This window comes from Antrostomus carolinensis, unplaced genomic scaffold (assembly GCF_000700745.2).
Source record: "Antrostomus carolinensis isolate BGI_N321 unplaced genomic scaffold, ASM70074v2 scaffold16392, whole genome shotgun sequence".
NCBI lineage: Eukaryota > Metazoa > Chordata > Aves > Caprimulgiformes > Caprimulgidae > Antrostomus > Antrostomus carolinensis.
In genome coordinates, this window is record NW_010300320.1 from 4,989 (window position 1) to 18,153 (window position 13,165).

General features: G+C 40.4%; 1 protein-coding gene across 1 annotated transcript in view; it reads left to right on the top strand.

The window, feature by feature from the left end:
- Positions 1-255: 255 nt before the first annotated feature.
- DCAF1 (DDB1 and CUL4 associated factor 1) overlaps positions 256-13,165 on the top strand; it is a 48,425-nt gene continuing 35,515 nt past the window's right edge. The window contains exons 1-7 of the mRNA XM_029083780.1: positions 256-367; positions 5,783-5,859; positions 6,580-6,653; positions 7,617-7,730; positions 9,841-9,978; positions 10,985-11,488; positions 12,716-12,817. Coding sequence (XP_028939613.1) covers positions 258-367; positions 5,783-5,859; positions 6,580-6,653; positions 7,617-7,730; positions 9,841-9,978; positions 10,985-11,488; positions 12,716-12,817 — 1,119 coding nt within the window. The 5' untranslated portion in view covers positions 256-257. The remainder of the gene's footprint in view (positions 368-5,782; positions 5,860-6,579; positions 6,654-7,616; positions 7,731-9,840; positions 9,979-10,984; positions 11,489-12,715; positions 12,818-13,165) is intronic.

The following is a 13,165-nucleotide window of genomic DNA, read 5'->3' on the forward strand; positions in this document are numbered from 1 at the left end:
GTTCTGTATTCTCCAGGCAAAGGACCAAAAAGAAACTTCCAGCTTTTAAAGAGTGAAGTTCAGCAATATTCTGTCACTTAATCTTCTCTTTCTCACTCCTTGTTGCTGAGTATTTGCTTTACTCTTCCAGATGACTTGTGATCTTTGATTTAGATTATTTCAATGAATATAGCAAAACTGTGTGGGAATTCTTGCTCATTTTTCTGCTCTTTTTTTGTTGTTTGTTTTTAATTGCTACCTCTGCCTTAGGCTAAGCCATGACTTCAGGATCTGGGCATGTGGACTCCAAAGCTGAGCTCACTGCTTTGCTTGAGCAATGGGAGAAAGAACATGGCAGCGGGCAAGACATGGTCCCTATTCTCACCAGGTAAGATCTGTTAAATAAATTTCTAAATCTGAATATCTCAAGTTACTTGACAGCAGCTTTTACCATGTTTTTGCTTGAGGTTTTTACACACCTGATTACCTGTTGGTAATTAATTTTCTTTGATCTGGAAGTTGAACTATGAATGTAGTATTTAAATACAATTTTTGGTAAGAAATTTATATTGCAAAGATCTTGCAGACTGTCTCTAAAACATGAATTTAATTCTCTGAAATAATAGAAGTTGGGGGAATCATTAAATAGTTGAAACAACTTTGGTATCTTCACCTGAAGCTTGTAAAACTGATCAAAATAGAAAGCTATGAGAATGTTGTTCCATCATAGTGGAGTTGTGGGGTTTGTGATTGTAGTAACGTTGGTCAGGTTAAATGAAAGGATGAGAGCAACTCAGTGGATGAGTCAAGGGAATTACATTGAGAAGATTTTATTTAAGTTCATTAAAGCAAAATTTAAGAACTTGATTAATTTCTTTTAAACTGAATGCCCATGGACTATCACTGTATTGTATGTGTAAGGAAAATATTCCCTGGACCGATAAATTATTTTTAGGAGATATGTAGGTACTACTAACACCATTAATTAGACTCTGGAACAGGTTGCCCAAGAAAGTTGTAGGTGCCCCCTCCCTGGAAGTGTTCAAGGCCAGGCTGGATGAGGCTTTGAGCAACCTGGTCTAGTGGAAGGTGTCCCTGCTGATGGCAGGGGGGTTGGGACTGGATGACCTTTAAGGTCCCTTCCAATCCAAACCAGTCTGTGATTCTATGAATTATAAGCCATTTTCTATTACAAGAGAAACATTTGAATTATCAATTGCATTTGTCATTTCCCAAGCCAGGCCTCTGTTGGGTTAACTCATACTGCTCTTGCTTTAACAGGAGACTGACAGGAATTCCACCCAATTCCTCCCTGTGCCTCTGCTGGCAGCCCTGTGCCCTCCCTAGTGTGTGCAGAAGGACTCGCTGCACTGTGTGCTAAGAGCAGTCCAGGCTCCTGTACCGCCCTGCTCTGCGCTGTTGAGTCAGACAGGTCAGCACACAGGTTCTGAGCTGGCACTGGGGGAAGGAACAGGAATCTGGTGGAGCTCCTGTGCAGGGATCTGTGCCGTGCCTCACCTGGTGGGCACAACTTTTTTTTCCCTGTTTTTACTATGTTTTAAAAATAGCAGCACAGAAGACTGAGATGAGCAGCAGAAAGCCAATCCTAAACACTTGAAAATGAGTAGGTCTCTTGAAAATCATGAGACATGTTTTGGTGTATTTTTGTGTGTTATCTGATTTGTGTCTTGAAGGAAACGTGTGCTGTTTCCAAACTTTTTCTTGCAGGAATAAACAGCAGGAATTTACTATATTCTAAGAGATTTAAAGAAATTGGAATCAAATATGTCTTTTTATGTGCTTGTACCAGTCTGGCACTTCTTGCTCCCCTTCAGCTCCTTGAATTCCCTACGTTATTTATGCCCAGACAGGTCTGATAACTCTCTTTTAGTTCTCCAAGGTTTCTGTGCAGCAGGCAGAGTGGTTATGGATGGTGCAAGCCTGGATATTTTGGCTTTAGTGGGAATAATACAGATTTATTTAAGGTAGCTAGCAAGAGGATCTACTGACTCTGTCAGAAGATGTATTTACAGTGCATCAGGTTTGAATGAAAGCCATGTGTCTCTTTGGAGTGGAGGGTTTTAGATACAGCCCAGGTTTGAAAGAATTTGCTGGAAGAGATGCTAGGAATCCTCACCAACTGGAGCTTGTGTTAGCTGATGTCCTGAGGCAGAGTAATGCCCTTGCACATTGTTTTAGACTTAAGCCAGAGGAAGCTGTGGTCATGCTTGTTGGTGAGTGACATTTTTCTGCTTCCTTCCACCTTCTGAGCTAAATGGAAGAAAACTTCCCTGAGTGGATGGGGGCTCATTAAATGTGATGCTGAGGCAGCATACGTGAGAGTGCAGTAGTGAGTGTTTCAACAGTAATAGGGCAGAAATAGCAACAGCATGGCTCATGGGCCACAGCTGAATTGTCACTTCTAAATAAGCTGGTTTTCTGGATTTGCGAGCTCTTGGAGTGTCAGAAGGTGTGAACTGAAGAAATTGCTTGGGAAGTGTGTCAGCAAACAACAGATATTTAATATATATGGTTTTCAAAAAATTGTAAATGGAAATGATCCTGCAAGAGCATTAATTCATAGTCTGGATGCAAATCATGTTCAGCCATTCTGGCAAATCCTGGGAGTCAAATCCTTCACTGCATCTTAAGAGCCTCTTTCATAAAGGGAATAAATCAGCAGCTCAACACCGTATTTCCTCTTCACAAACCAAGTGTGTTGTGGTATGGGTTCCTAGAGCACCTTACACTGTTGCAATCTGTTGCAAAGGCTCGGGTGGGTCATTAATGCCAAACTGCTTGAGAGAGTCCAGCACAGAGCCATGTAGATGATTAAGGGAGTGGAGCATCTCCCTGCTGAGGAAAGGCTGAGGGAGCTGGGGCTCTTTAGCTTGGAGAAGAGGAGACTGAGGGGAGACCTCATTAATGTTTATAAATATGTTAAGGGTGAGTGTCAGGAGGATGGAGCCAGGCTCTTCTCAGTGATGCCCAATGGTAGGACAAGGGGCAATGGGTGTGAGCTGGAACACAGGAGGTTCTGCTTAAACTTGAGAAGAAACTTCTTTACAGTGAGGGTGCCGGAGCCCTGGGACAGGCTGCCCAGGGAGGTTGTGGAGTCTCCTTCTCTGGAGACATTCAAAACCCACCTGGACGCCTTCCTGTGTAATTTCATTTAGGTTCCTGCTCTGGCAGGGGGATTGGACTGGATGATCTTTTGAGGTCCCTTCCAATCCCCAACATTCTGTGATTCTGTGATAGCATGGAGCAATATTAGAATGGCTTTATATTATGCCATCTAGATCAGTGAGATTCTTGCCAAGTTCGCTTACTTTTATATGTACCGCTGCCCCTTCGTTCCCCACCTCCAAGGTGAGCAGTTTGTGGCAAGTAAAAATGAGAATCTGACTAACTTTCCAAAGATGACTGAAAAGACAGTTGTAAAGAGAGAAAAAAATGAGTCAGAAGCAGAAGGGAAAGAACCCCTACCCCCGTGCAAACCCCAGATCTTGTCTGCAAACTCTGAAGTGGGTAGAGAACCAACATAGTGCCAAGTGAACAAAGGAAATCATGCACCCTGAATAGAAGTTCTGTGGTTTTGTGAATGGGTTGTAGTTAAAGCCCTGTGTACCACATGCCTATGTTATGAGGTGGGAACGAGCTGTGTTAGTTATTTGACTCTCCTTTGCTTCAACTGAGAACTGACAAAGCCGTTGATCTGGATAGATTCATCCAAGTCACTTCACAAACCACCTCTGTGTGTGTTAGTTCAAAGAAGGGTATTGTAAGCAAGCTTGATTCTTTTTTTTTTTTTTTTTTTTTTTTTAAGGAGTAAATTTTAAAGAGGCAGTGTTCATTTTGGTCAAACAATTGTGATTAACTGTCTCAAACCCCCCTGTAATTGGTGATTCACGTGCCTGTTTCATCTAGGCTGTGATAACGTTGTTGTCCCTGAAACCACTCGGCAGCTTCAGCTGGCACGCTGTTTGGCTGCCTACCTAAATGGGATGGACTGATGAGAATGTTATGCTCACTTTCCATGCTTGCTTGTCATTTCTTTCTGGCACACGGTCAGAATGCTGATTATCACCTAAAAAGACCTGACAAGTCTAGGGTGCAGCTTCTCAACTCCCCATTTGTCCCAGTTGTCTGTCAGCAGTCACCCCTCAAGCTATTAGTTCTCATGGAAAAAAAAAAAATGAGGAGCTGGCAGTGGAGTGTTGAAGTCACTTGCTTTTGCCAGAAATTCATGAGAGCACAAGCTGTGCCACCTGTTAGCGAGGGACACATTTTGCATCTCTTCACATTCAGGCTTACTAAAAGTAAATAATCAGAACCCCACAGGATAAACAGTTTGCTGAAAGGTAATTGTCAGATCAGAGACAAGCAGGAAAGTTCTCTGCTCATTCCTGATAAGCTAATTTGCTGTTCCTACAATCTGGACAGGCTTCATAATATCATCCTCTGTCACACTGGCAAGTCAGTGTAGTTCACAGAGGCAGAACTAAGTACATTTTTGCCTGTAATTGTCCCTGGGAACGCAGGATATTTTCTGGAGAGTAACAGGAATGGAGCAGAAGTCAGTGGCATTCTGTAAGGGAAATCCCCCACAGAAGACAAATATTTTTCCAGGGATTACTGCAGCCTTCCAGCAGTTTTCCCTCCCCTATAATGAACTCTGCCCAGACCACTACACTGGGCTATTAAGACCTTGTTGTAGAAAGCTGTGCTGCACGTAGATTCTGCACCCTGCTCGAGTTTTTATACCAAGGAAATAAGACTTAATTTTCTAATGGTTTTTTGAATACTGCCCTTTATTTCACCTCAAACTGCATGTATTGCTGCTGTAACATTTGATGGAGAAAGACGGTGGATGACTGGAATTATTTATTGCTTGACCATGAGATAATCTTCTTGATTTTGTTTAAATAAAAATAGTAATTTATTCCCTTATTGCTTTATTCTAAATGAATTAGAGCACAGGATTTCTTGTGTCTGCTGAGGCTGCTTCTCAGTTTAGGGGAAGGCATAACTTCAAAACAGCCTCCAGTTTTTGTCTGATACAGAGGAGCGTTTCGTGTATTTTGAAAGTCTGTGAATAGGGAGCTGGCTGAGTTTCTCCTTGTCTTATCCACTGCAGTAACTGACACATGCTAAAAACTTGAGCTTCTTTGGAGCTGATGGGATAAGCTGAATAGAGATTACTTTATTAAATACTATTATTATGATTAATATGAATTACTTTTATTATTATTATTATATAAATTCTATTTTATTTATTAAATGTTTTTATTATTGCACAGTAATGTTAAAAATAAATATGCCAAAATAACAAAAAACTGTGTAGGCAGTTTGAGTGGCTGTCCCTGCACAGACTGAATAGGAAGGAGGAATAGGTCACTCATTCAGGACTTACTCTAATAGAAAAGAACGACTATGTGATGGTGAGAAATACCCCTGAAGCCCTTCATTTGCTCTAGTTATGTAGAACATCACCAGGACTCTAACATAAGTAAATAAAAGGTATTGGCTGCTCCAGAGCATCTTGCTTGTGGATCACTGGGACATTAATATGGGTTCAGCGTGTTTTGGAGCGTGGAGAGGGGGATGAGATATTAGAGGCAAGTCTCTTTCCTCTCCCGTGTGTTGTGAACAGTCTCAGATCCTCTGGTGGCACTGAATACTGTTCAAATGAAAACTGATGAGCTGTTTTATAGTGCTTTGACAGATAGGCTATTGTGAGGAGCTGTGTGCTAGGAGAAGGCAGAGTGTGAATTCTACTCATTTGTTGTTTTTCCTTCTACAGAATGTCTGAGCTCATTGAGAAGGAGACTGAAGAGTACCGCAAAGGGGACCCAGACCCGTTTGATGACCGACACCCAGGTAAGGTGTCCTGAATGGTTTTGGCAGCAGCAGCTCTGTCACAGCAGATACCAGACCTGGTAATTCATATCTGGATGCCCACTGCTAATCGAGGTCTGATACTACTTTTTTACTGGGTAATTGTACTCTATTAGTGCTGTTATCTGGCAGTTTTGAGGTTTACTGCAGGGTTTTGAGGGCCTGAGTTTTGGGAGTGTTTCAGAGGCTGACTAGTGACATAAGGGTATGATTGTGTTAAGAAGTTGTAGCTAGTGTGAAGTAGTGGATGTTAGATGGACAGAGAAGACAGTCTGTTTCAGATTATCTTGAATTTGCTATTGAGTAAGTGCCATGCTTTAGAATGGTTACATACAGTCACTGATGCTTTTTATCTTGTTAGCCTTAGATTTTTATTTATTTATTTTTTTGAGATGAGTTATTTGCAGTTTACTGGACCAGTTTGCCCGGCATCTGCATCTTCATTGTCTACAAAAATGATAGTTCTATCCTATTGGACCATTAAAATGTGTTCTGCTTTGACTGATAGGTATCCCAGGGAGGTAGTGCTTACTAGAAAAAATGTTTAGTTGGTGAATAATTCATATGATTTCTTCTGTAATTTTCCTTCTGAGGAAGGTCCTGCTAACTAGAGTATTCCACAATCAATTTGAAGTTAGCAGTTCAGTATTAATCTTGATGCCTTGAAGCAGGCAGATAAGTCTTTTCTCATTTCTCTGACAGGTCGAGCAGACCCAGAGTGCATGCTTGGTCACTTACTGAGGATACTTTTCAAGAATGATGATTTCATGAATGCGGTAGGTTTTCTCTGAGAACTGTGTCTGTCAACTCCTGACACCTTCTTATGGTTTTTGTTTACTCTGTGCTGGTTGACCTCAGTACTTGTTTAATATTTATTTTTCTGGTGTAGGGACTATCTCTTCCATAGCAGTGGTTTTTAAAATGGATTTAAGTGCAACTCACTTGCCACTGCTAAAATGACTCAAGGAAAGGGGGAGCTCATGAGCTGCTTAGGAGTGCTGGAATATGTGTAGTAACGATTGAAGTAGTTCTTCTCGAGGTTTATTAGTCTCTCTAAAGAAAACTTAGCTCCTCTAATACAAGTTTAAATGCATAATTAATTTCCGTAATGGAAATTAATACCACTAATTCCAATGCCTTGTCTCTAACTACTTGGCAATGCTGGACTGCCTGTAGGAGCAGAGGAGTGTGTCAGCTCTAGAAGACTCGGGCAGAGGACTAAGAGGCAAGAGTCTGGCTTCCCTCTTGCATTACTGTAACTCTAACATGAGTTAATAGCTGGAATTTTTTACCTTCACCTCCCTGCAAGCGCCTGTATCAGTATACATTGCTGTAAGCGTTCTGACAGATTGCTTGCAGTCTTAAGCTGCAAGAGATAAGCAAACATAGATGGCATTAAAAATCTGTATTTTTATGTTAGTTTTTTCAGCTGTTACCTTTTCATGTTTACACTGTTATTGACCTGTAATTTTTTTTTTTTAGGCGTTTGTCTTTACAAATCAGTTCAAAATAGATATTTAGTCATTGAACAGCGGGGAATTCTGTTTCTCTGAGAAGTAATTTCAGCTTCTGAGGCACTGGAAGGGGCAGGTTAAAGGCTAGTCATCTTTGGATCCTGGGCTTACCTACTAACATGTCTTACTTTATCGTTTTGCTGCTGTGGGAGTTGTAAGGCTTTTGCTACACTGGTTTTGATCAGAGATAAATGTCAAACCAATACTGTTCCTGATCTTCTCCAGCTAGTGAACGCTTATGTGATGACAAGCAGAGAACCTCCATTAAACACTGCTGCCTGCCGACTTCTTCTGGATATCATGCCAGGACTGGAAACAGCTGTTGTCTTTCAGGAAAAGGTATCATCTATAGTAAGGCTTGGTTTTTAAGCTTGGTATATTATGTACTCCAAACAGTTCTTCCCACAGGAGAAACCAGTAAAAAGCCATACAGAAATCCTGTCTCTGAGAGACAATCTATTCCATCTTACTGATGGTTTGGGGCTTTTTGTTGGCTTGTTCAACTGATCAAATCTTGGGTATTTCACAGCTTGTAGGCTATAACAGGACTGATTCAGACAGAGGAGCTAGAACTTCGTGTAATGGTTTGGGAAATGTTATACTTTGAATTGTTATTTCAGAGACCTGTGAGTGGAACAGGCTGTATAGAACGTGAAGACTTGCTGTAGGAGTCTTGTCCAGTAATCCCCAGCTACAGCAGAACCATGGCTTTATTAGAGCTCAGTGATAAGCAAGTCGTACTTAAACTAAGCAGTCTAAAATCCACATGCTTTGTGGGGATTATCTGGAACTGTGATGGACAGCTGAATTGTAGATACAGACTTCTGTATCTTGACAAGTGTGGTTTTCTGAAGGAAAGCACAGAGGACTGAAAGTGAGGAGAAAGTCGATTTCACTCCTAAGCCCCAGTTCCTTATCTGTAAATGTTTGTAATGTAATGTTTTTCTGAAGTTTGGAAATAGGGTAGTGCTTTATATAAAAGTTCTAAATTAATTTATTTACATTGGAAATATGAATATGAGCACTAAAGCATGATAAAAGGAAAGAATATTGTGCTCCCTTTGTGAAGTATTTAATTTACTTTGAGATCTTTGTGATCTGTCCAAAGGCTAAGGCTGTGAGACTTTGATCCAAAAAAATGAAAAGCAAACCAGTAGTTCCCTATTTGTGGAGGATAGAGTTTTTTACAGAGACAAAACATTAATTTCAATTTATGGAGAAATTTAAAGTTTTGCGCTTAAGGACTATTTTGCTTTTGACTTGAGAATATATAGAGTTCTGTTAAGGCCCTTTGGGTTCCTGTATGTCAGAGGCTTTAGGACAGCTCAGAAATACCTCTGAAGAGGGTTCTGTTCTGGTCACACACGAGCCCTCTGGTGGCCAAGGGCTTTTACAGCTCATCCGTTTTATGTTGTGGGTTTTTTTTTTTAATGACATAAGAGCACTTAAGTAATAATGCAGTTTTCTTTATATAACAGGCAACTCTTTAAAAATCTGTAAGCTGAGAGTTCTCATTGAAGTGTATCTGTTCATTATTACTTTTACCTGATCTTTTATTGTATTGTACCTATGGCTCAAATTACGTACGAGATTCTCGTCACCATAACAATGTGTTACTTTAGGACGTTTCAAAATCCAGTAGTGACTTACAGGAAAAAATGGAATCTTTCATTCTAAACCATTGTCTTTTAATTGACTGTTTTAATTGTAGTTAACACTTATCCAGTCTTGTTAAGAAAAGTTGCCTGGCAAGTTGTGTTCCAATACTGCTGAGATTGTTAGTATTAAAAATATTAACCGTATTTACCATTAAGATTTTCATGGGTACAGATTGGTATACTTGCATACATTTCTCTATTCTCCAACCATTATGAATTTATCACTGCTGAGAACTGTTCTTTTGCTTGGTGAGTAGTCATCAGTGTAGAGTTCCTCTGGCACCAGGTAGCTTGCTTATTTAAGTGACATCTCAATTTAGCTCTAGTAAGCTTTTAGTGAAATATAAGAAACTTATCCAAATTCCATTCTACTTCATATAAGTTCAACATGGATTCTTTGAAATCGCCTAAATTACTGAGACTTATGGTAGTGAAACCAAGAGGTGCTTTGGGCTTGTTTGTTTCAACTAATCAATTTACACTGTAGTGCTTTGTTGCTTCTTAGGCAGTAGGTTGACTGACCACTTCAGAAGCTTTTTGCAGGAGTGCAAATCCTTATTCCAAGTATCTGATGCCTGGGAATAGTTTTATGCAGCTTAAAATGTTAGCTTTTTTTTTTTTTTTTTCCTTTCTTCTTCCAGGTATTTTTGATTCATTACATGACTGGCAGGAAATCTAGCCTGGTCATTACTAGAAATAGGGAGAATTGTTACCAACACATGCTTTCACTGGGACCAAGAAGTTAAAATTGAAATATAAGTGTTGGAATTACTTTATCTTCTTCATTCTAGGAAGGCATAGTTGAAAATCTCTTTAAGTGGGCACGAGAGGCTGATCAGCCACTACGGACATACGCGACGGGGCTGTTAGGAGGAGCTATGGAAAACCAAGATATTGCTGCTAATTACAGGGACGAGAACTCACAATTGGTAATGATCTCTCCATCACTTTCCTTTTTTAGAGGGCAGATACTTTTAACCTTTTTTTTTTTTTCTTGTGGGGAGCTCATGTTCATGAGTTAATATATGGGTTTTACAGTGGTTGTAATAATATCTGTAAGAGTCAGTAGGTCATGTTTTCCATCCTTTCCTGACTGCATTTGCTGAGGCTGGGGCATGTGGCCTGACGATTCTGTTATACCACTTGTGCTAAAAATGCCAATGGAAACCGAAGAAGGCAAATACTGTACTTTTTAATGAGACTCATATTCATAACTCCCTTAAAGAAAAATTTTCAGAAGCTTTGCATCTGTAACTATTGCATGTTGTGATTTACATACTGGCCAGAGATTTTAAAATGAAAGGTAAATCAACATGGGGACAACTTACTATGAGATTGTGTTCACTTGTAGTGTAAACCTCTCGGCAGTTTTGTGTTGATTCTGTATGACATTTATCAGCAATTGAGATGACTTTCAAAAAAAAAAAAAAAACAAAGATAGGATTGGCAAATTTGTCTCCCAGGATGGTGTACAGTGTGTTGAAGCATAGGTGAGTTCTAATTGTTGCACAGGTAAGACCTTTAAAAGTAAAAGCGTGGCTTTAGGTTTTGTGGAACTGTCGATTTATCAAAGCTGCTGCTTCAGAAGGGAACGTCGGCTTTATTCTGGGTTAGGCAGAGGTGATGGGAGAACGATGGAAAAGGGTATGTGGTTCTGTTAGCACCAGTAATAGCTCATCTGCTCTTAATGCCTTTCAAGCCACTTCTTTTCTCATTCAGGTGACTAGGTGCTGATATTTTAGAGTGAAAGTAACTGTAGCAAAAAGAGTTGGGACTTTGTTATTAATTTTGAAATCATTATTTCTCTGGGCAAATGTACACCTCGGCATGCTTGACACTTTATGCTGTGGAGGTAAGAACAAAAGATATGGTCAGTGTGAGATGCATGACCAAAGCAGGACATGTATTCTCATGTATGCTCTTCTTGTGAAACAGGTGGCTCTGGTGCTTCGACGGCTACGAGAGTTGCAGGTTACTGAAATGACAACAAAACAAGAAAACAAGCGTCCCAGTCCTCGGAAAGTGCCGTCAGATCCTCTGCTGCCTCTAGATGAAGAGGCTGTGGATATGGATTATGGGGAGATGGCAGTAGATGGAGAGCAAGAGGAAGTTTCTGGTGATATGGAGATTTCCTTTCATCTTGATTCAAGTCACAAGACCAGTAGCAGAGTAAACTCTGCTACAAAGCTAGATGATGGGGTGCTGAGAAAAAGCAAATCAGGGAAACAGCATGAAAGAGACGGCTTCCGGAAGGCCAAGCAAAAGCTGGGCTTCTCCACTTCAGAACCAGAGCGGATGTTTGTTGAACTGTCCAACAGCAGCTGGTCAGAAATGTCCCCGTGGGTGATTGGCACTAATTATACACTTTACCCCTTGACTCCTGCCATAGAGCAGAGGCTAATTCTTCAGTACCTGACTCCCTTAGGGGAGTACCAAGAGGTGAGCATATGGAGGTGGGAGGAAGCACTCTGTGCTTGAATTCTCCTGACAAAACTGTGGATGGGGAGAAACTTGCAGAACTGTTATATTGCTCTCTGATGTTTCTTGATATGATTAAGATCAGTAAGCTTTCCCGAGATGCTGATGACTTTCAAATTAATCAAGTCATTAGTTTGAGTATTACCTGGTAGGTAATACTCACACCTGAACCTAGAAGGTGTGTAGACTGGTAGTTGGAGCATGGCACTGGGCGTTTTATTGCTGGTTTCTGTTAAATTTGATGACTGTTTACATGACACAGGGCAAGTCACTGTCTGAAATACAGACATTTTTCCTGTTTCCTCTGGGGGATGCAATAGACTTGTGCAATTAAAAGTCTGATGAAATAATGAATTTGAAATTCTAAATGAAGTGGTTTGTGTAACCTCTGCCGTAGTTCTGATGAGAGATGTCAGTGCCCATGTTATGCAGATGGTTTTGAGAGCTGTTGTTACTTACATGGACAAAGTAGTTGGGCAGTGTCAGGTTTACCAAAGTGTATTTAATTTTTCCTTTTTTTTTTTTTTTCTTTTTAACCCCAAAACTCAAATTAGCATAGGTCTGCAGGCCACCTTTGTATCTGTCTAATCTTTTTTTAGGTGGTTTAACTTAATTTGCAATAGAACAAAGCAACACAGTTTTGCTTTGTGATATACATTACGTGTGTGTGCACGTGTGTGCCTTGCCTCTGTGAGAGCCAGAGAAACCATTATCCCCCTAATACCCTGCATGCTGACTGGATCACTTCATATGCCAGCAATAATAGGATATAAAAATAGGAATTAATACTATAAAGCTGTTACACAAAGAATTATGCAAAGGGTTTTGGTTTGTTGCCCTGCTCTCCTGTTTTTTCTGTTCGGTTGTTGGGTAGTTGTCTTTGCACAGATGGAAAGTGGAACCTATCTCCAGGGTGGTATCTGTGTGGACTTGCCACAGCCCCACTTGAAGGACAATCTTAAGATTTCCCTGTGGCAGCTGTCATGCACCTTGCTGCAGTCAGCAGATGTAATACAAGAGGTCTGTTAACCTTTATTGCTTCCTATGGATGGAGCTGGTTACCACTGACCTCTCATAACAGGTATCTGCCAATAGGGGAAAATTGGGGGTTTGAGAGAGTAAAAACCGAAGCAGACCTTGTATTTCCCATGAAACATTCAGCTGGTCTCCCATTGTTACGTTTCTCAGCTACTACCCATCTTTATGCAACTGGGATCAAGGGAGCTGATGATGTACTACATCGATTTGAAGCGAACCAATGATGTGCTGCTCACTTTTGAAGCCCTTAAGGTAAGTGACTGTCATAATGCATAAAATGTACCACTAACATTGTTAAAGCATTGAATATGTGCCTGCTGTATGTGTCAAAGGCAAATGCTCACCTTCTTTAGGCCTGTGCATCTTGCAGGATTCCTGGGATTCAAATTGACTTTCACTCAACTTGAATGTATTGCATTTTTGTTCTTATAACTCTCAAGTTTTTATAATAAAAAAAAAAGGGAGAAGGGGGTAAAACAATCTTAATTGTGCAGGAAGTGCCATTAATTTCATCTACCTACCATCTCTCTATCTGAAGATGATAAAAATTCCTTTTTCTGTCAAACACTTGTGTTCCTGCTGCCCTTAGATGGCATTCCT